This window comes from Jaculus jaculus, chromosome 8 (assembly GCF_020740685.1).
Source record: "Jaculus jaculus isolate mJacJac1 chromosome 8, mJacJac1.mat.Y.cur, whole genome shotgun sequence".
In the NCBI taxonomy this organism is placed as follows: Eukaryota; Metazoa; Chordata; class Mammalia; order Rodentia; family Dipodidae; genus Jaculus; species Jaculus jaculus.
The window spans coordinates 80,277,402-80,300,624 of NC_059109.1; the positions used below are offsets into that span (position 1 = coordinate 80,277,402).

The window sequence follows — 23,223 nt, forward strand, 5'->3', positions numbered from 1 at the left end:
GAGTTCCAGAGTAATACTTTGCTACGCCATACAGAATGAATACAGATTATTGAATGAAGTAGAAAAGATTCTGAGAGTCAGCATTGGGCTCCAGAGAATAATAATCTTAATGTCCCTTTACTGAATATACAAACAAAATTCAGCACTATTCAGCAATAAAAGAAACAGTATTGATAAGGACTGTGACAAGGTGGCATTACACTGAGTTAAAGAAGCCAAACAGGGCTGGAGAGATAGCTTAGCGGTTAAGCGCTTGCCTGTGAAGCCTAAAGGACCCTGGCTCCAGGCTTGATTCCCCAGGACCCACATTAGCCAGATGCACAAGGAGGCGCATGCATCTAGAGTTCGTTTTGCAGTGCCTGGAAGCCCTGGCATGCCCATTCCCTCTCACTCTCTCTCTCTCTCTCTCTCTCCTTCTCTCTGTCACTCTCAAATAAAGAAATGAACATGACAAAAAATATTTTGAAGAAAAAGAAGCCAAACAAGGGTACTTCCAGTTAAGATGGCGGCATAGGTACCACACCAATGCAGCCTATGGGGAAAAAGACCAAAAAAACTCAGCAAAATACATACTTTTACTAAAAAGTGAGGTGTATAGCAAATTGAAATGGCAGTGGAGAAGCAGAAGAGATCCAGAGAATCCAGAGCCCACACAGGCTGGCAAAGGCCAGCAAAAGTGGTTCCAGCAGGTCTGCCGACCATGGCGGCAGCAGCACACCAGAAAGCCACCAGGCTTGGCACAAGCCGCAGGAAAAGCCAGGTGAGGGGAGCTTCCACTCACATGAAGATCTCCACAACGCAAGAAACGTGAAGGGAGAGCAGCAGTGAACAATGAAGGAGAAGATCACAAGGTAGAAGAACACATGGAACAGTGAGAGAACTAGAGCAGCTGTGGCTCCCTCCCCTCCCCCAATACCTGTGCCCAGCTCCAGCGAACAGAGCAGTGGTCCCAGGACCCAGCCATGCCAATTTGAGCTGACAGCAGGACCTAACAGGAGCAGAGTCCAGCAGCAACATCAGTGGCTCTGGCACTGGCAACAGTGGCACCAGCACCAGTGGATCCAGTAGCGGCAGCAGCGGCAGATCCAGCAGCAACAGCTTCAGTGGCAGCAGCGGCGGATCCAGCAGTGGCAGCTACACAGCAGTAGCAGTGGTGGATGGAGCAGTAGCAGCTTCAGCAGCAGTGGCAACAGACCCAGCAGCAGTAGTAGCAGTTCCAGCAGCGGGGATGCCGATCTGCAGGACCACATTTGCCAGGTTTGGTTTTCCCCAAAGGAAAAGCCAGTGCCTAGCTCCAGAAATCAGAATAGCAGCCCAATGACTCAGCCAGCAACTTGACTGAGACCAAAACCATCCAAAAAGGTAATTGGGATTGCACCAGGGAAGGGTCTCCTTTGGTCACAAGCTGACTTGGATCCCTCAACAGACCAGAAATGTTAACCTCTTTGTTGATAGAGGATCTGGTTGTTATAATACGTACTCTTGCATAAATACTCGGTGCTGTTTTTGATTGAATGTGTACAGTGTTTAGTTAAATTCTAGAATCTACCTGTATTTTATTCCACTCAGCCCACTTGAACACTCCCATAGCAGGGAAACTCAACCCCTAGGAACACCTTTGTAGATACTATGAAAGTCTTAAGAGCCACACCTAACACCTTAAGCTCCTACCCTGAAGTTATATAATATCATATCAATTGATACAGCTAATACCCAGCTAGCTAGAAAATCCAAGCAATAACTTACTCCAAGATGCAAAAATATATACATTTTAACACAAGAAACACTAAAAAGCAAGACAGTATATATCCACCTAAAAGTATTAATGCATCAGAAATGACCTCCAGTGAGAACTAGTTAGGGGAAATGCCTGAGAAAGATTTCAAAAGAATGATTGTAAATATGTTCAAAGAAGTGAAGGAACAAATCAAAGGAATCAAAGAAGAAATCAAAGAAGATGCAGGACACCAATTTAATGAAATAAAGAAGGCAATACAAGACATAAATAAGGAAAAAGAAATAATAAAGAAAAACCAGTCAGAATTACTAGCAATGAAGAACACAGTTAATGAAATAAAAAACTCTGTAGAAAATCTCACCAGTAGAATGGAGAAAGGAGAGGACAGAATATCTAAGCTAGAAGACCAGGTGACAGATCTAATACAGTCCAACAAAGAGAAAGACAAATTTATAGAAAAGTATGAGTGAGAATTTCAAGATATTCTGGACACTATGAAAAGATAAAATTAAGAATTCAGGGCATAGTAGAAGGAGACCAATTCCACTCCAAAGGCATAGTAGGCATCTTTAACTAAATCACAGAAGAAAACTTCCCCCAAATTGGGAAAGAGGTGCCAATGCAGATACAGGAATCCTTTAGAATACAAGCCAGGCAAAACCTGGAAAGAACCTCTCCTCACCATATTACAATCAAACTACCAAACACACAAACCAAAGAAAAATATTGAAAGTAGTTAGATCATTCAACACAAACTTTAAAAGCCAGAAGGCCTTGGAGTAATGTATTCCAAGTTAGGAAACATAACAACTGTTAACCAAGGTTACTTTATCCTGCAAAGCTATCCATTCAAATAGACAGAGAAATAAGAACATTCCATGACAAAAACAGGTTAAAGCAGTATTTGAAGATAACACCAGCTCTACAGAAAATACTTGATAGAATCCTCCATGCTGAAGAAAAGGTAAAGGATACAAATAAGGAACTTGGAAAAAACAAGCAATACTCAAATACTAGTTAACACAAGAGAGCAAAGGTAGAACCGGAACCATAAAAAAAAAATGGCAAACATAAATACACACCTTTCAATAATATCTCATAATATCAATGGCCTCAATGGTTTGCAGACTGGGTTAAAAAGCAGGATCCTACAATTTGTTGTCTCCAAGAAATTCACTTTTCTACAAAGGATAGACATTATCTTAGGATGAAAGGTTGGAAAATGGTGTTTCAAGCAAATGGGCCTAGAAAACAAGCAGGAGTTGCTATACTAATATGTGACAAGGTAGACTTCAGTCCAACGTTAGTCAAGAAAGATAAGGAACAGGAGGACATTACAATCCTAAACATATATGCACCTAACATAAGGGCTCCCAAATTTATCAGACAAACACTATTAAAACTAAGGACACAGATAACACCAAACACAGTGGTTGTGGGTGACTTTAACACCCCACTCTCATCAATTGACAGTTCATTCCGGGAAAAAATAAACAGAGAGGCATCTGGACTAAATGAGGTCATAGAAGGAATGGACCTAGCAGATATATACAGGACATTTCATCCAAATGCTGCACAATATACCTTCTTTTCAGCAGCACATGGAACATTTTCTAAGATAGACCATATATTAAGACACAAAGGAAACCTTAAAAAATACAGGAAAGTTGAAATAATTCCTTGCTTTCTATCTGACCACAATGGAATTAAACTACAAATTAGTAGCAAGAAAGGCTATAGAGCCTACACAAAATCATGGAAACTAAACAATACACTACTAAATGATGATTGGGTCAATGAAGAAATCAAGAAGGAAATCAAAAAATTTGTAGAGTCAAAGGATAATGAGAACACAACATACCAAAACCTCTGGGACACAATGAAGGCAGTTCTAAGAGGTAAATTTATAGCCTTAGGTGCCTATATTAAGAAGTAAGAAAGGTCACAGGTAAACGACCAAATGCTTCACCTTAAAGCCTTGGAAAAAGAAGAACAAGGCAAACCAAAAGTCAGTAGACGGGAAGAAATAATAAAGATTAGGGCAGAAATTAATGAAATGGAAACAAGGAAAACAATGAATGAATGAATTAATTAATTAATTAATTAATGAAATGAAGAGTTGGTTCTTTGAAAGGATAATCAAGATTGATAAACCCTTAGCAATGTGACCAAAAGAAAGAAAGAAGAGACACAAATTAATAAAATCAGAGATAAATAAGGTAACGTCACAACAGATTCCAGAGAAATTAAAAAAAAATCATAGGGACATACTATAAAAGCATATACTCCAAAGTATGAAAATCTTTAAGAAATGAATGATTTCCTTGATTTATATGACCTACCTCAATTTAATCAAGATGAGTTTAATCACTTAAGTAGACTTATAACAAGCATGGAGATCCAAACGATTATCAAAAATCTCCCAACTAAAAAAAGCTCAGGCCCGGATGGATTCACTGCTGAATTTTACCAGACCTTCAAGGAAGAGGTAACACCATTGCTTCTTAATCTTTTCCAGGAATTAGAAAAAGAAGGAATTCTACCAAACTCCTTCTATGAAGCCAGCATCACTCTGATACCAAAACCAGGCAAAGGTAGAAAAAAAAAAAAAGAAAATTACAGACCAATCTCCCTCATGAACATAGATGCAAAAATTCTCAACAAAATATTGGCAAACGGAATACAAGAATATGTCAGAAAGATCAATCACCCTGACCAAGTAGGCTTTATCCAAGAGATGCAGGGATGGTTCAATATACACAAATCTATAAATGTAATACATTATATAAATGTGTTGAAGGGCAAAAATCACATGAACATCTCATTAGACGCAGAGAAAGTGTTCGACAGAATCCAACATCCCTTCATGATAAAAGTCCTACACAGACTGGAAATAGAAGGAACATATCTCAATATAATAAAACCTATTTATTTATATTTATTTATTTATTTATTTATTTATTTATTTATTTATTTATTTTGGTTTTTCGAGGTAGGGTCTCACTCTGGTCCAGGCTGACCTGGAATTCACTATGTAGTCTCAGGGTGGCCTTGAACTCATGGCAATCCTCCTACCTCTGCCTCCCGAGTACTGGGATTAAAGGCATGCGCCACCACGCCCGGCTTTTAAAAACTATTTATGACAAGCCTACAGCCAACATATTACTAAATGTGGGAAAATTCGAAGCTTTTCCACTAAAATCAGGAAGAAGAAAAGGGTGTCCACTGTCCCCACTTTTATTTAATATAGTTCTGGAAGTCTTAACCATAGCAATAAGGCAAGAGACACACATAAAAGGGATACAAATTGGAAAGGAAGAGATCAAGTTATCATTGTTTGCAGATGACATGATTCCATATATAAAGGACCCTAAAGACTACTAGCAAACTGTTAAAGCTGATCAAAACCTACAGCCATGGGCTGGAGAGATGGCTTAGCGGTTAAGCACTTGCCTGTGAAGCCTAAGGACTCCGGTTCGAGGCTCGGTTCCCCAGGTCCCACGTTAGCCAGATGCACAAGGGGGCGCACGCGTCTGGAGTTCGTTTGCAGAGGCTGGAAGTCCTGGCGCGCCCATTCTCTCTCTCTCCCTCTACCTGTCTTTCTCTCTGTGCCTGTCGCTCTCAAATAAATAAATAAATAAATAAATAAAAACCTACAGCCTAATGTAGCAGGATACAAAATGAATACACAGAAATCAGTAGCCTTCCTATATGCTAACAACAAACACACAGAGGATGAAATCAGATAATCACTCCCATTCACAATTGCATCACAGAAAATAAAGTACCTTGGAATAAACCTAACCAAGGAAGTAAAGAATCTCTACATTGAGAACCTTAAAACACTCAAGCAAGAAATTGCAGAAGACACTAGAAAGTGGAGAAACATCCCTTGTTCCTGGATTTTAAGAATCAACATTGTAAAAATGGCAATCTTACCAAAAACGATCTACACATTTAGTGCTACAACCCCTATCAAAATTTCAAAGGCATTCTTCATGGAAATAGAAAAAAACAATTCAAAAACTCATTTGGAATCACAAAAAACCTCGAATTTCTAAAATAATACTGGGCAATAAAAATAAGGCTGGTGGTATCACCATACCTGATTTTAACCTATACTGTAGAGCCATAGTAACACAAACAGCATGGTACTGGCACAAAAACAGACATGTAGATCAGTGGACCAGAATAGAGAACCCAGATGTATGTCCAGGTAGCTATAGCCACTTGATATTCGATAAAAATGCCAAAATACTCATTGGAGAAAAGACAGCTTCTTCAGCAAATTGTGTTGGGATAACTGGATATACATCTGCAGAAGGATGAAAATAGATTCTTCTCTCTCTCCATGCACAAGAATTAAGTCCAAATGGATTAAAGACCTTAACATCAGGCCTGAAACTCTGAAACTGCTAAAGGAAAAAGTAGGGGAACCCCTTCAACATATTGGTCTTGGCAAAGACTTTCTGAATACAAACCCAATTGCTCCGGCAATGAAACCACAGATTAACCACTGGGACCTCATGAAATTACAAAGATTTTGCACTGCAAAGGACACAGTGAATAAAGCAAAGAGGCAACCTACAGAATGGGATAAAATCTTCACCAGCTATATATCTGATAGAGGATTAATATCTAGGATATATAAAGAACTCAAAAAGTTAAATAATAAGGAATCAAAGAAGCCAATCAAAAAATGGTCTATGGAGCTAAATAGAACATTCTCAAAGGAAGAAATACAAATGGCATATAAGCATCTAAAAAAATGTTCTACATCACTAGTAATCAGGGAAATGCAGATTAAAACTACATTGAGATTCCATCTCACTCCTGTCAGATTGGCTACCATCATGAAAACAAATGATCATGAATGTTGGTGGGGATGTGGAAAAAGAGGAATCCTTCTACACTGCTGGTGGAAATGCAATCTGGTCCAGCCACTGTGGAAATCTGTGTGGAGGTTCCTAAAACACCTAAAACTTGATCTTCCATATGACCCAGCTATAGCACTCCTAGGAATATATACTAAGGACTCACATCATTTCCTTAGAAGTAAGTGCTCAACCATGTTTATTGCTGCTCAATTTATAATAGCTGGGAAATGGAACCAGCCTAGATGTCCCTCAAATGATGAGTGGATAATGAAGATGTGGCACATTTATACAATGGAGTTCTACTCAGCAGTAAAGAAAAATGAAGTTATGAAATTTTCAGAAAAATGGATGCATCTGGAAAGTGAGGTAGCCCAGGCCCACAAAACCAAGCACCTCGTGTTCTCCCTCATACGTGGATCCTAAGTACAGATGATTGGGCTTCTGAGTGAGAAGGAAAATACTTAGTAGCAGAGGCCAGTAAGTTAAAAAGGAGATATAAAGGGTATAGAAAGGAAGGGAGGAGGGTACTTAATAGGTTGGTATTGTAAGTACAATGATTGAGATGGGGAGGTAATATGATGGAGAATGGAATTTCAACGGGGAAAGTGCGGGGGGGGGGAATGGGTGGGTATTACTATGGGATATTTTTTATAATCATGGAAAATGTTAATTAAAATTGTGAAAAAAAATAAAAGAAACCAAAGAACACTTGATTCCATTTATACTGCAGACATATACATACTTAAATGTAACATCCTCCTCTTTTCTTACACAAAAGTAAACTTTTATGTAAAAGTAAAAATGTATACCAGTTTTCATCTTGCCATTATTACCCAAAATATATCATTCACTATTGGTATATAGCAATTGTTTCCCTTCCTCTCCCTCAGTATGTAATTGTCCTTGTGTTGGTGGAAGGGTGGTCTGTAGTTTAACTAATTTTCTAGTCACCTCCTTTTCATAAGGCATTTCATCATTGTTTGTTTTCTCTCTCTCTCTCTCTCTCCCTCTCTGTTGTGGTAAAGTGTGTGTGTTGTGGTGTTAGGGATCCTAACTAGGCCCTTGCTCATGCAGCCAAGTGCTATTATTCCACTGAGCTGTACCCATAGCCATTGGTATCTTAATTTCTTCCTTAGTCAGGCTTTGTTCACTTTTCATTTTACTGTCTTCAGACTTCTGTGGCTATTAGTTCTATGCCCCTTATAGTTTAATCATCAGTTCTCAGTTTTCATTTTTCAGTCATTTCTAGTTTTGATATTTCACATTTTCTATTTGTTTAGGCATCTACTTTCAAAGCCATTAAAAAAAAAAACTTGAAGTATTTATTAGAAAGAGAGAGAGAGACAGGCAGTTTAGAGGATCCTGCTTCTGTTGATATCATGAAGGGCTCAGAAGTGCAGAGTCTCTACCCTATGCCTGTGTTTCCTGCAACTGAATGTTTTCCAGTGTTCCTCTTTTCTCATTTTGTTGCTGCAGTCATTTTGTGAATAAGCCTCTTCTGGGTCCTGCTCTCTTTCTAGCTGAAACTTCTCTCGTTCCTTCCATTTACTAATATCTTTGATCTATAGTGCTGCTGATCACAGTCTGCAGAATGACCAGCCTGGCCTTCAAGGAAACTAAGCCATCAGCCAGAAACCAAGATAGTGGCAAAGGAAAAGTGCTCTATAAAGAATTTCCTCTTGAGTTCATAGGTTCTATCTCTGTAGGAAGGAGACAGTTCATATGATGGGAATCAAAAACTCCAAGGACAGGCATCCATTCTTTGCCAAGGGACCCCCAAATATAGGCCTTTCCCTGGAATAGCTCAGCAGAGGCAGAAAAGTCACCAAGGAGATCAAGTCCTAGTGTCCTGGGTAACTTCCTAGTTAGTTCAGTCCTACTTCCTTTCATCATCATCATCATCATCATCATAATGTATTTTTATTTATTTATTAGTTAAGAAAGAGAAAGAAAGGAGGCAGAGAGAGTGAGCATGAGCACACCAGTCCTCCTGCCCCTGTAAACAAACTCTATATTGCATGTGCTATTTTGTGCATCTGGCTTTTATGTGGGTGCTGGGCTGTCCAGGTTTAAAAGCAAGTGCTTTTAACAACTGAGCCATTTCTCCAGCCCTCTATTATTATTATTTTTTTAAATGGGGACAGAGGCCAATATCTTTATTTAGATCAGAAGGTTAAGTTGATGACTTCTCAGTTCATGGCCTTTTTATATATCACTGGTTCATGTGAGGTCCTCTGACTACCTTTATATATCCTATTTCCCACATACTCAGCTTTCTCATCCCTCCCTACAAAATTATTATGTGTTTTATGAGTATTCTCTTATTGATGCATTTACATAATATAAGTTGGTTCTGTTCTGGAAATTCATATAAATACAGAATTTCAGACTCCAATCCTTAATTTTAGACTTTCCTTTTTTTTTTTTTTTTTTTTTTTTTTGAGGTAGGGTCTTGCTGTAGCCTAGGCTGACCTGGAATTCACTATGTCATTTCAGGGTGCCCTTGAACTCACAGCAATCCCCTACTTCATGAATGCTGAGATCAAAGGTGTACATCACCACACCCTGTTAGACCTTTCATTTTATTTTATTTTTATTTTTTTTTTAATTTTTATTAGCATTTTCCATGATTATAAAACAATATCCCATGGTAATTCCCTCCCTCCCCCCCGACACTTTCCCCTTTGAAATTCCATTCTCCATCATATTACCTCCCCATCTCAATCATTGTACTTACATATATACAATATCAACCTATTAAGTACCCTCCTCCCTTCCTTTCTCTTCCCTTTATGTCTCCTTTTTAACTTACTGACCTCTGCTACTAAGTATTTTCATTTTCACGCAGAAGCACAATCATCAGTAGCTAGGATCCACATATGAGAGAGAACATGTGGCGCTTGGCTTTCTGGGCCTGGGTTACCTCACTTAGTATAATCCTTTCTAGGTCCATCCATTTTTTTGCAAGTTTCATAACTTCATTTTTCTTTACCGCTGAGTAGAACTCCATTGTATAAATGTGCCACATCTCCATTATCCACTCATCAGTTGAGGGACATCTAGGCTGGTTCCATTTCCCAGCTATTATAAATTGAGTGGCAATAAACATGGTTGAGCACGTACTTCTAAGGAAATGAGATGATTCCTTTGGATATATGCCTATAGACCTTTCATTTTAACAAGAGTAAATATCAGGATCTTTGTCTTTAGTTAATATATATTAAAGTTAAAACAAGTCTGACACAGAAATACATATTTAGATTGGACATGAGTTCTTCTTTTGATGCAAACATTTTTGTTATAAAAGTATTCATAGGGCAGAGCTAAAAGAGTTTCACCAGTGGTATTTATTGTTAGTCTTTTGTTGTACTTGCTTCACCATAGGATCCATCTTTTCATCTCTTATGCATTTATGGTTTCATAATCGATTTTAGAAAGTAGTAACCCTTTCCACAAGTTCTTCGGTCTTTGCAGCAATAGCTAGCATTCACTGTTTGCTTAAAGGTATTATTTATTTACTTATATTTGGTTGGTTTTGGTAGTCCTAGAAGTTGAGCCCAACACCTTGAACAGAGTAGGCATGTGCTCTACCACTGAGCTATATCTCTAGCACTGTTTTTTCTTTAATATTTTATACTGCAAACAAACTCCATGCATTTTAAATTTATACCTTTGTTCATGTTTCATTGGGACTGTTGTAAACAGTAGTGCTTTACTATTTTCAAATTTCCATTATTTGCTGCTATTATATAGATGTACAGCCAGCTTCTGTGCTCTGACCCAGGTTCTATTACTGTGCTAACCTCATGTCTAGGAGGTTTTGTAGGGGCCTGGGTGCTTTATAAACAGTCATGTCATTTTTTTCTTAAAAAGCCAGTGTGCATTGAGGTATTTATTTTGTTTTGTTTTGTTGGTGTTGAGGATCAAACCCAGGAATTTGTGCATGCTAGGTTAGTTCTCTGCCATTGATCTGCACCTCAACCTAAGGTTATCTATTTTGGAGTCAGTGTGGATTTTTTTTTTTTGAGGCAAGTCCAACAGACTGGCCTTTTTTTTTTTTTTTTTTTTGGTTTTTCGAGGTAGGGGCTTGTTCTAGCCCAGGCTGACCTGAATTCACTATGGAGTTTCAGGGTGGCCTTGAACTCATGGCGATTGTCCCACCTCTGCCTCTCGAGTGCTGGGATTAAAGGTATGTGCCACCACACCGGCGGAAATTTTTATTTTTAAAGGAATATGAACATTTCATGTTAAGATACTGAATTTAGTGATGAAGCTATTAGCCTTTTCATGTCTGTGGGATTACTATAGTAATAGTCTCTCATTTCTGATATATTGAATGTACAACTTTTTTCTTCCCATAGATTTTATTTCTTTTAGGCAAGAACCTAGAAGCACAATTATTAGTAAGAGTTCAGCAGGCTGGAGAGATTGCTCAGTGGTTAAAGGTACTTGCTTGCAAAGCCTGATGGCTTAGGATTGATTCTATAATACCTATGTAAAGCCAGATGCACAAAGTGACACATACATCTGGAGTTTGTTTGCAGTGGCAAGAGGCCTTGGTGCACCAATACTCACTCTCTCTGTTTGTATCTCTTTTTATTTCTGTTTTTTTCCTATTTGTATCTCGTAAATAAATAAAGTATAAAAAGGTATGTTTAGCTATAATAATCTGCCAAACCATTTTCTAGAATGGCTGTGCCATTTTATTCCCACCAGTGCTGAATGAAAGTTTCTATTGCTCCATATCCTCTTCAGTATTTGATGTTGTCAGTGGCCTGTTTTAGCCTCTCTGATAGGTGTGTAGTGGTATTTCATTGTGGCATTAGTTTTGTTTGTTTGTTTGCTTGCTTGCTTATTCTAAGATTTCTGTACTGCCATGATTGGAGTTTAATTTTTGGTCCCCAAGTCATCCTCCTACTTCAGCATCCTGAGCAGGTGGAAGCCATGCCATGACGTACTGTTTGAATTGGAATTTCTCTAAGTACTTGATGTTGAGCATCTTTAATTATTCACCCTGTCTAGATTTTTGGTTCCACAAGCTGGCTGATACTTAAAACTAATGATTTTGAGTACATCAGGTTTTAAATGTCTTCTCTAGTATCACTGCTATAGGGCCTTTGCATAGACTCCATGGTCACTGTCAAGCACCCTTGCTTAGTTCCTCTTTTGTGTCTTTGTTACACTCTTGTTCTTCTGTCCTACTTCTTCAGCTCCGAGTTGTATTGACATGTATTTAAATTTGTTTCCCTCTGCCAAGATGAGTGCCTCTTGAGGATGGGACAAAGTTATATTTCATTCATTTTTTTTTTAGTTTCATTCATTTTTATATCACCTGTACCTCACTATGTGGCATCTAGAGGTCAAGAACAGTTATAGTTGGAGGGTGGCCAGTAGGCCTTTGTTTGCCTTTAGTGCCGGAGGTCCATGTCTAGAGAACCTGTGTAGGTGATTCATAAGAAACCTGAAGCTTTACAAAAGAAGCTACCCCAGCTCACAAGTCTGAATAATCAGGTAGCTGATTTAGATATTTTCAATATGTGATTTTTTTTTCACAAAGTATAAATAGTGAACATTCCGAACAGATTGTTACTTTCCATAAATTCTGTAAAATAATGTATCATTGAATGGGTATCTTCCATTTCCAGAGACCACTGTAATTCCTGGTTATGTGTGTGCCTTTTACCAGGGAAGGGTGGAAACGTTTGAACCAAGCACAGAAGAATTTGTATAGGAGTGTAATGCTGGAGAACTATAGCCACCTGGTGGCTGTGGGTAGGTGATGCCTTCCTGGAACAAGGAGAACTGTGGATGATGCAGGCCCATGTTCCCTACCAGAGTCCTCCAGGTGAGTAGAGGAGACACTTGGATCCTCTTTCTTACTGAGGATTGGAGTGGTTTTAGATGTTAACTGCTCCCTCCTGCACTGTTTTTCTCATTTATAACCATGTTCTCTCTGTATTTCTCTCTTTCTCCTGATACCTTGGCTTCCTGTTGGTACTTTGGGTAGTAGATTCTTTTTATTATGAAGCCAGATTTCCTCTTTTTATTTTCAGTTGTTATGACTTACTCCTCCTATTTTGGTAATATATACATACATACATACATATATATGATCTCCATATCCTTAAATTCAACAACTATAATTACAATTTTCTTCCTTGTCTTTGAATTCTCTTGGGAAGATCCTGCCCCTTATGCCTGCCCATGTTGATTGTAATAATATCCTTACTCAGTCCTTCTTAGCATATCTGAATCACTTAAAGTCTTCACCATTCCCGTCTTTGCCAGTCCCTTCTTTCCATAACCCCAGTCAGTTTGAAGTCAGCCAGAACTGCATCTGCCCTCTTGACACCCGGCAGATCCTTATTTCCTCATGACTCCTAGCTCTAGTTGAATCCCTGCCACTCCCTGGCTTAATTTTGGGAAATCAGAAGCATTTCTCCATTGCTTCATACCCACATGCCGCCTTCTGGGTTGTGTGTATATGTGCAATGCACATGTGCCATGGCACTTTTATAGAGCTTATAGGCTTGGTTGTTGGGGAATCCTCACCTTCCACCTTGTTTGTCTTTCATTTTTCACTGCTGTGTTCCTTTGGGTAACTTCTGGGAAATTCTGTTTCTGTCTCTCAACTTGCAATAGTCTGCTAGTATTATAGACCCAGTGTGATCACGGGTACTATTGCTTGAGTGGTAAGCACTGTATCTATGAACTATCTCTCCAGGCTTGTTTTCACTTCTTTTTCCTGGCAATGTGGCACTAGGTATAAATTGTTTTACTTAATAGCCAAATTTATTACATTAACTCTTTTTATACTAGTTTGTCTTAGATAATACTGCCAGGTATGTTTCCTCAGACAGTCTGTTTATTTAGTGACAGGCTAAATTCACAGTTAATCCTTGTAGCATCTGAAATTGTTTCAGCTGGATATTTTTTTGTTTTTTAATTCGGGAATGGGCTTTATGAAGTTCAGCCAACTCTTGAGCTCACAATGTAGCTGAAGCTACACTTGAACACTTGATCCTCCTGCCTTTATTTTCCAAATGTACCACCATGCCTGGCTTCAGCTACAAGTTCTTTTTTTTTTTCCTGAGGTAGGGTCTCACTCTAGCCCAGGCTTATCTGGAATTCACTATGTATTCTCAGGCTGGCCTCAAACTTACAGTAATCCTCCTACATCTACATCCTGAGTGTTGGGATCAAAAGGCATGTGCCAGGCTGGAGAGATGTCTTATCGGTTAAGGCATTTGCCTGTGAAGCCAAAAGACCCAGGTTTGATTCTTCAGAACCCATGTAAACCAGATGTACAAGGGGCCCATGCATCTGGAGCTCATTTGCAGTGGCTAGAGGCCCTGGCATACCCATTCTCTCTCTCTCTCTGCTTGGAAATAAATAAATAAATAAATAAATAAATAAATAAATAAATAAATAAAATTTATTTTTAAAAAGACATGTGCCACCATGCCCAGATTCCAGGTACAAATTTTAATTAATTCCAAATTAAGCACTTTCTTTTGTGGCTGTTATACTTTCAGTTGACACAGATAGATATAACAGTGGCCAACATGATGAGAAAGGACTTTTTCTCCATATGATTCCAGCAAGTGGTAACACCTACACTAGAAAGCCCCAAGTTTCTTTTTTATTAAAGATTTATTTATATTTATTTATTAGAGATAGGGGCTGGGGGAAGAGAGAGTGAGAGAGAAAATTGGCACTCCATGGCCTCCAGCTACTGCAAACAAACTCAAGATGCATGCACATGCCATGTGCATCTGGCTTATGTAGGACCTGGAGAATCAAATCTGCATCCTTAGGTTTCACAGGCATGTGCCTTAACCACTAAGCAATCTCTCCAACTCAAGCCCCCAGTTTTATCATGTCTTAGTCTGTTTTTATTGTGTCCCTGTGCAAAGATGACTTTAGCAGGGAACTGGAATTATCACTAAATTGAGTTTTGTATTTTTTTTTAACCTTGGAGTGGAGGTTGAGTTAGGTTGTCATTTTCCTGACAAAGCATATTACCTGAAGGGTGGGAATAAAATCTCAGGTTTTTACACACTAGGAAAAACAAACAAACAAAAAAGAAACATTGGTAAGGCAATACGGTCTATGCTTCCTGTTCTCTGACTAAGCAGCACTCTGTCCTCCCTCTTACCAGTCAACCATCTTTAGAAGTATTCCTTAGCTCAGGTTGTCATTCTGATTCTGCATTAATGCAAGTCTGGTGTCCTATTCCTGGGAAGGCCTCATTCTTTTTAAGGTCTGAGTACCCATTAAGATGTACCACATAAAACCAACAAAGTATAGAATGGTAGAAGGAATTCCTGAGTTAGTACCACAGGAGTTCTAATCCAGGAGAATAGCAGCAGATGATCTTACATGATTTATAATGCTTTGAAATCTTGGTCAAACAGGTCTTGCCTAGTGTGTCTTCACCAGTGAGTGTAGCCTTGGTAATTCCTTGTTTCTGCTATCTCATTTCCTCTCTGCTACCTGCAGTGGTAAAACTGGCATGGTTGTTGGGACATATTTTTCTCTAGCTTCAGAATTATTTGCTAGTGCAGATTTGGGATCTCAGGGATGGCCTACAGTCCACAATCCTGTTTCATATAGTTTTCAATCATGTTTCACTAATCTTTTCCTTTTTATTAATTTATTTGTGAGGGAAGAGAAAGAGAGAACAATTGAGCCAGGGCCTCTTGCTGCTGCAAATGAACTCCAGATACATGCACCACTTTGTGAACACGTGGGGGAGGTTTTGAAAGCAAGTGCCTTTACCCTATGAGCAGTCTCACTAGTCCAGTGTTTACTAATCCTTAAACTTAATGTTTCCTGTGTTTTGGCTAACAGTGTAGCTCAGCTGTTAAGAGTACTTGCCTAGTATGCATAAAGCCCTGTATTTGATCTCTGGCAATATATAAAACCCAGCACTGGTGATGTACGCCTGTATTCCCAGCACTTGGAAGGTTGAAAGCAGAAAAATCAGAGTTGAAATTATCCTCTGCTACATAGTCAGTTTGAAGTCAGCCAGAACTGCATGAGGCCCAGTCTTAAATTAAAGAAGAAAAAGAAAGGGTCCTGCCCTTTAGTCACTGGTCTTGGCATCTTGTCTTGGATTCTTAAATTCTTTGAATGTTCCTTCAAGGTACCAATTACAATGTTATTTTTGCTATTAGTATTGTGAAAAGGGTGCTCAACAGAAGATACAGAAGATTTCCTGTTGAAGATCAGTATAGTAGGTACCAAAGAAGGATGAGGGCAGATGTTGAACTGGAAACAAACAGAAGGGTTGGAAAAGTACAGGGATGGATTTGATGGTCAGGATAGCTTTAGCAAAATCCACAGACTCTGAAAGCATATGGCTAGTGATGACAACAGACATGGACAATTTGGTTCCTAGGGCATGTTGCTACTGTCCTCTTTTCTTGATGGGGACAGTTTTGATTATAAGACTCTTCAAGAATCAGTAATTCTCTTTCCCAAGCCATGGTGGTAGCCAGAAGTGGTCATGCTTATTTCATAATACATCAAGGGAAAGTACTGTACAAGTTAGGTATTGATATTTGGAGAAATGTAATTTGTTCATTTGGTACAATATGAAGAGAAGTCAGATTTAGCAGGCAGAAAAACTACTTACTTGCAATTGTATTACAGCAAACTCAGATAGGAGTGTGCCTACTATCTCTAAATTTCAATTATCGATGAAGTTTCTATCTGTCATTGTGGTTATTATGTTACGTTGAGACCTCTAGATTTACAGTACCTGTTTTCTTGCAAACCTCCAATGTTTTGCTTTTGCGGCTGTTCCTGAGGACTTGATCTTCTGTCTTATTGCTGATTTTACTATTCTGTGTATGTGAACTGAGGATGGAACCCAGATTCACTCATGCTAGGAAAGTGTTGTACAGCTGATTCTTATCCAAACCCATTTTATTTTAAAACATTCAAATTACTACTTCCATTTCATCTTCCTGATAAAGTCATTCCCAAATCATTCTGACAAGCTTTAGATTAAGCTGGTTTTGATCAAGGCCCAGTGGTCAATTTCTTTCTGTGGTGTACATTTTGTTTTTGCTATGCTCTGTCATCCTTTTGTGTGTGTGTGTGTTTTGTGGTGGAATAACTCCTGCACTTGCTTCTTATGAATAGTACAGATGATACAAATTTGGTGACCTGTGCCTCTGAAAAATTTTTGCTCTCAGTGCTTTGGTTTTGTTCTTTTGGTATAATTAATGAAAGCCAATGTCATTCTAATTTTTGTTCTATCATGTGAAACTGTTTTACTTTCCTCTGGAAACATTTAAGAACTGCTTCTTTTTTGCTGGGGGGAGGGGAAGATTTCAAGGTAGGGTCTCACTGTAGCCCAGACTGACCTGGAATTCACTATGTAGTCTCAGGGTGGCCTTGAACTCATGGCGATCCTCCTACCTCTTGCCACCCAAGTACTGAGATTAAAGGCATGCCACCATGCCCTGCAAGAACTGCTTCTTAACCTAAATATTCTGAAATTTTGTAATCCTGTTCCTTGTGGGCTTGTTTGCATACATTGGCCTAGATATTCAGTGGGACACTTACATAAGGACTGAGAAATAGTATGCAGTGTCTCTGTCATTTATTTAGGGCTTTCATAGTATTTGGTACATAATAGCCATTCAGTAGTTATTGGTTAAATGACACTAATGCTCAGAGATACCTTTAAAACATCTGTACATTATCTTCATTGTTAAACTTAGATTTCTCTTATTATCTATTATACACAATTTTATGTCTTAAAACCATCGTAACTGCTTATTAATTTATTATTATTATTCTCTCCCCTTCTCTCTGTTTGTTTTTTCCAATTTGTAGTATACTTGGCACATTTACACCTGATATTTTTAACTATAGGAAAAACTCTAATGCAATTTTACAGTATACCTAGATCATATAGTTATTTTTAACATAGGACTGACTATTTTCACTTCTAGACAAAATGTTGGAAAATGATGATCAGCTGGAAAGGCAGCAGGAAAATCAAGGCAAGTTCAAGAGAATGGCAGAAAGCTGTGAATGCACAGTAGTGGGAAAATTGTGTCCTCTTGCTACAGATGATGTTTGTTCAAGACAAAAGCTTCATAAATGTGGCACACTTGGAAAGAGTTTGAAATATAGTATAGATGTTCATGATCTTGCTGAAAAACATCCTAGTGAGTTTTAAAAAAAATATTTTATTTATTATATTTATTTGACAGAGAGAGAGAGAGAGAGAGAGAGAGAGAGAGAGAGAGAGAGAGAGAGAGAGAGAATGGGCATGCTATGGCCTCCAGCCACTGCAAATGAACTCCAGATACATGTGCCTCCTTGTGCATCTGGCTAACATGGGTCCTGGGGAATTGAATCTGGGACCTTTGGCTTTTCAGGCAAATACCTTAACTGCTAAGCCATCCCTCCAGGCCCTCCTAGTGGGTTTTATGTATACAGTACATCATTATTTCATTACAAATATTAAAAATCATTAATTCCTATTAAGGGAATTAATCTGGAACAACTGTTAACAAGAAGTCACAATTTATGTGCCAAAAAGTATGTAAAGGAGAAAAACCCTTTAAATACGGTCATTATGGGAAAGCTTTCAACAGCAAGTCAGACCTTGTAGGGCATCAGCAAACTTATACAAAAGAGAAACCCTATGTGAACAGGGAGAATGAGAATGACTTTAGCAGTAAGTCATGCCTTATTATAAAGCTTATATAGGAGAGAAACTACATGAATGCAGTGAAAGTGAGGAAACATTTAGTTTCAATTTACAACTGATTATGCATCATAAACCTCACACAAGAGAGAATCACCATGAATGCTATGAAGGTGGGAAACTCTTCAGTAGGAAAAATAGCTTGTTTCTCATCAAAGAAATCATTCAGGGAAGAAACCCTATGGATATAATGAATGTGATAAAGTTTTTGGTTTGAAATCACAGCTGATTATACATCAGAGAATTCACACAGGAGAAAAACCATATGAATGTAGTGAATGTCAGAAAACTCTTAATATGAAGTCATACCTTCTGGTACCTCAGAGAATTCATACAGGAGAGAAACCCTGGAGTTGTAACAAATGTGGAAAAGCTTTCACATTCAAGTCAGTTTGTTGTACATCAGGGATTCACACAGGAGTAAGGCCCCATGGATAAATTCACTGTGGGAAAGTTTAAAGTTATAGCCCATTGTGCATCAGAGAAGTCGCATTAGAATGAAACTCTGTATGTGGAATGAATGCAGCAAAGCTTTTTGGAGAAAGTCACACCTCATTAGACACGTGAGGACTCATATAGGAGAGACATTTCATGAATTCAATGATTTTGGGAAAACCTTCAGTTTTAATTTAGAACTCATTATAAACCAGAAGAGTCACATAAGAGTGAGCCCCTGTGAATGCCATAAATGTGAGAAACCCTTAAGTAGAGAATACCAGTTCATTCCTCACCAGAAAATTCATCCAGAGGAGAAACCCTATCAGGACAGTAACTGTGGAAAGGCTTTTGGTTTGAAATCACAGCTCATTATACATCAAAGAATTCACAGAGGAAAGAAACCCTTTCAATGCAATGAATGTAGGAAAGACTTTAATACAAAGTCATAGCTTATTGTACATCAGAGAACTCATACAGAAGAGAAACCCTGTAGTTGTACTGAATGTGAGAAAACCTTTATATTTAAGTCATAACTCCTGTGTATCACATAGCTCACATTGAAATAAAGCCCTATGGATGCAGTGAGTGGAAAAGCCTTTAGCCTGAAGTCACAGCTCATTGTACATCAGAAAAGTCATACAGGAATAAAGCCATGTGGGTGAAATTAATGTAGAAAAGCCTTTAGGAGTAAACCATACCTCACTGTACATATGCAAACACCTTCAGGAAAGAAAATATGAGTGCAGTGTATGTGGAAAATCCTTCAGTTTCAATTCACAACTCATTGTGCATCACAGAATCCATATAGGAAAAAAAATCCTTGTGAATACAAGGAATGTGGCAGAGTCTTTAAAACATCATCTCATTTCACATCAGTGAACTCATGCAGGAGAAAGAAAACCTATAGCTACAGTGAATGTGGGAAAGCCTTTAGCAGCCAGTCATACCTCATTGTCCACATGAGAACTCATTTAGGATACAAACAAGATGAATGTAGTGAGTGTGGGAAAACATTCATTTGGAAGTCACAGCTACGCAAATGAGAAACATAAATTGCATGTAAGAAATTTTCTTTCAAAAGTCAACTTGGGAGAAATCAACAAAATCATATAGAAGAGAAACTAATCAGGTCTTCTCATTTTATACCCCAAAACTCAGATTGAACATAAACATTGTGAGTGTGTGATGTAAGCCAGGCAATCTACAGAGAAATATTTTTTATGCCCTGGATACTAAATTCAACAATTTCTGTGAAATTTTTTTTAGCAGCAAGTCATTTATTTTGAGGTAGGATTCTTTTTTTGGGTTTTGATTTTGGTTTTGGTTTTGTTTTTTTTGTGGTAGGGTCTCACTGTATCCCAGGCTAACCTGGAATTCACTCCGGACTCTCAGACTGGCCTCAAACTCACAGTGATCCTCTTACCTCTGCCTCCTGAGTGCTGGCATTAAAGACATGTGATACCACACCCAGAGAGGTAGGATTCTTATATTGCCCAGTTACCACTATGTTAGAAAGCCTGGGCTTATGTGACTCTTCCACCTTAGCTGTCTGGGTAGCTGAGACCATAATTTGAGCATTCCCCCTAAATTATACCATCAGGTTTTTTAAGGATATTTATTCATTTATTTATTTAACAAGGACAGAAAGAGAATGAGAATGCCACGGGCCTTTGCCACTGTAAACAAATTCCAGATACATGTGCCACTTTGTGCATCTGGCTTTACATGGGTACTAGGGAATTAACCAGGGGCCATCAGGATTCACAAGCCTTTACCTGTGAAGCTATCTTCTTAGCCCAAGCCATTAGGTTTTTTAAAAAAGAGTTTATATAAGTGTTCACAATTGCAATTAATTGTATTATAATTGGCAAGTATTATAGTTGGCAAATTATAATATTTATAAAGTGGAAACTCCTTGATGGAAGTGAATATAGAGACAAATTCCTTATTCACAATTTTATAAAACATCAAGATTTGCATGAGAAAATTTAGAAAACTAATGAATAGTAGGATATTCAAAATTAAAACCATTTTAGTCATCAGAAACTCATAGATTGGAGGACCCTGGTATAAGAGAGACATTCTTCATCTAGAAGTAATGAATTTCTAACAAGAAAATGCAAAAAAAAAAAAAAAAGAAATGAAGATCTAAAATGTATCTAGGGGCTAGAGAGTTGGCTAAGTGGTTATGACACTTCCCTGAAAAGCTTAAAGACCTGGGTTCAACTCCCCAGTGTCCACATAATGCCATATACATAAAGTGCACATGCATCTGGAGTTCATTTGAAGTGGCAGGAAGTCCTGGTGCATACATTACCCCCCCCAATCTCTCTCTGATTGAAAATAAATAAAAATATTATTTAAAAAAGACGACTATATTAAATGAGGCAAAACCTTACCAGGAAAAACTATTTCACTGTATATCAGAAGAGTTATTTTAGAAAAGTATATTCAGTCTGGAAAAAAAGTTTCCTTAGAAATTTTGAGACTGATGAGATATACTTCAGTAATAAAATGCTTTCATAGCATGGAAAACACTGGGTTTGATTCCTACCACTTAAAAAATTAAGGAAAATTGTTTACAGATATTCCAAATTCTATGAAAAGTTTACAGAAAATACTTCAATGTTACCAATATATAACATCTTTTTATTATGGAAATAAATGTAGCAAGAAAATATTCCATGACACATAGATAATTTTGATAACTTCCTATATATGCTACATACTACAAATTTTGCTGAGTTTGGCATTTTACTTGTGTATAATGCCATATTGGAACATTAATTAGATAATAGATACAATTTTATTTCCTAGACATGTCTAACCACCTCTTTATTTCTTAAGAAATATAACTTGTTACTAAAGTACTGTGACATATTAAAAATTAATTTCAATACTATAAATATTTTCTTCTGAGAAATTTTTCATTATTGGTACACAGGATTGGCAGTCTTTCTTTTAGTTATAGAAATCAGCATGGTGTACACTGCATGGGCTTGAGTAGTCTGAGTCTATTTTTTAATATTATTATTATTTTTTTTAAAATTTTTATTAGCATTTTCCATGATTATAAAAAAAATCCCATGTTAATTCCCTCCCTCCCCCCCACACTTTCTTTTTTGAAATTCCATTCTCCATCATATTACCTCCCCATAACAATCATTGTACTTACATATATATAATATCAACCTATTAAGTACCCTCCTCCCTTCCTTTCTCTTCCCTTTATGTCTCCTTTTAAACTTCCTGGCCTCTGCTAGTAAGTATTTTCATTCTCACACAGAATGCCAGTCATCTGTAGCTAGGATCCACATATGAGAGAGAACATGTGGTGCTTGGCTTTCTGGGCCTGGGTTACCTCACGTAGTATAATCCTTTCCAGGTCCATCCATTTTTCTGCAAGTTTCATAACTTCATTTTTCTTTACCACTGAGTAGAACTCCATTGTATAATGTGCCACATCTTCATTATCCACTCATCAGTTGAGGGACACCTAGGAGTTCATTTACAGATCAAGAAGCCCTGGTGCATCCCCCTTCCTGCAAGTAAAAGCATAAATGTGCAAATATATGTGTGTATATGCAATACAAATATCAAAAATAAAAATTTTGTTTTAAATTTTATAATGGAGGGCTGTGAATGGGGTTCAGTGATAGAGTGCTTCTATCACATTCTCAAGGTCCTAAGTTCAATGTTTATCACTGCAAGAAGATGAATATCTTAGTGGAATTATAGCAAACTAATGTATAGCTCACAAAGCCATGGTGCTCATGCTCTGTGCCCCTTCCAACTTGGCACCTGACCTATAATCAAGTGGGGGGTGAGCTGATGAAGAGCCTTGAGCAAAAAGAACACTGAAATACCAACTTCAGCTTTATTTAAAATTTTGATAATCTATGGATTATTGGTTCTTTGGCATATATTTGAATCTTTAAACATTGCATTAAACTTTTTTGTAACTTAAAATTTATTTGCACTGTGTGTTTGTGTGGGTGGGGGAGGAGTGTGAATGAGAGTACAAGGGTCTTTTGCTACTGTAAAGAAATGCCAGATTCTGGCTTCACATGGGTATGTAGGAAGTTGAACCCTAGGCTGACAGTAAACGTAAACACCTTTAACTACTGAGCAATCTCTCCTTTTTCTTAAATGTTATAGAGGGGTATTTTGTTGCTAAGTTTTGGTGTTTTTTTTTTTTTTGCGGGGGCATAGTATATGTGGTGTGGTATGCACATGTATGTACTGATGCAACACCCTATTTACTTGCCTGTGACACCCACATGGGCCTGCTTTCTATGGCCAGAGGAACAGTGTTCCTCTCCATCATTCACCCACTTGTTTTCCCTTACAAAGGAGTCTTATTGATTCTGGAGTTGAAAGCTCCAGCAAGTCTCCACTCTCCACAGGACTAAGGTTATACATGTGCATAACTACAT

General features: G+C 37.9%; 1 protein-coding gene across 1 annotated transcript; it reads left to right on the forward strand.

Annotated features, from left to right (window-relative positions):
- Nucleotides 1-895: 895 nt before the first annotated feature.
- Nucleotides 896-17,762, forward strand: LOC101606289 (the record flags this gene model as incomplete). The annotated part of the gene is given in 3 exon segments (XM_012949420.1): nucleotides 896-908; nucleotides 8,320-8,468; nucleotides 17,586-17,762. Coding segments are annotated over 3 exon segments (339 nt in total), but the record flags the coding sequence as incomplete, so codon positions are not given.
- Nucleotides 17,763-23,223: the final 5,461 nt, after the last annotated feature.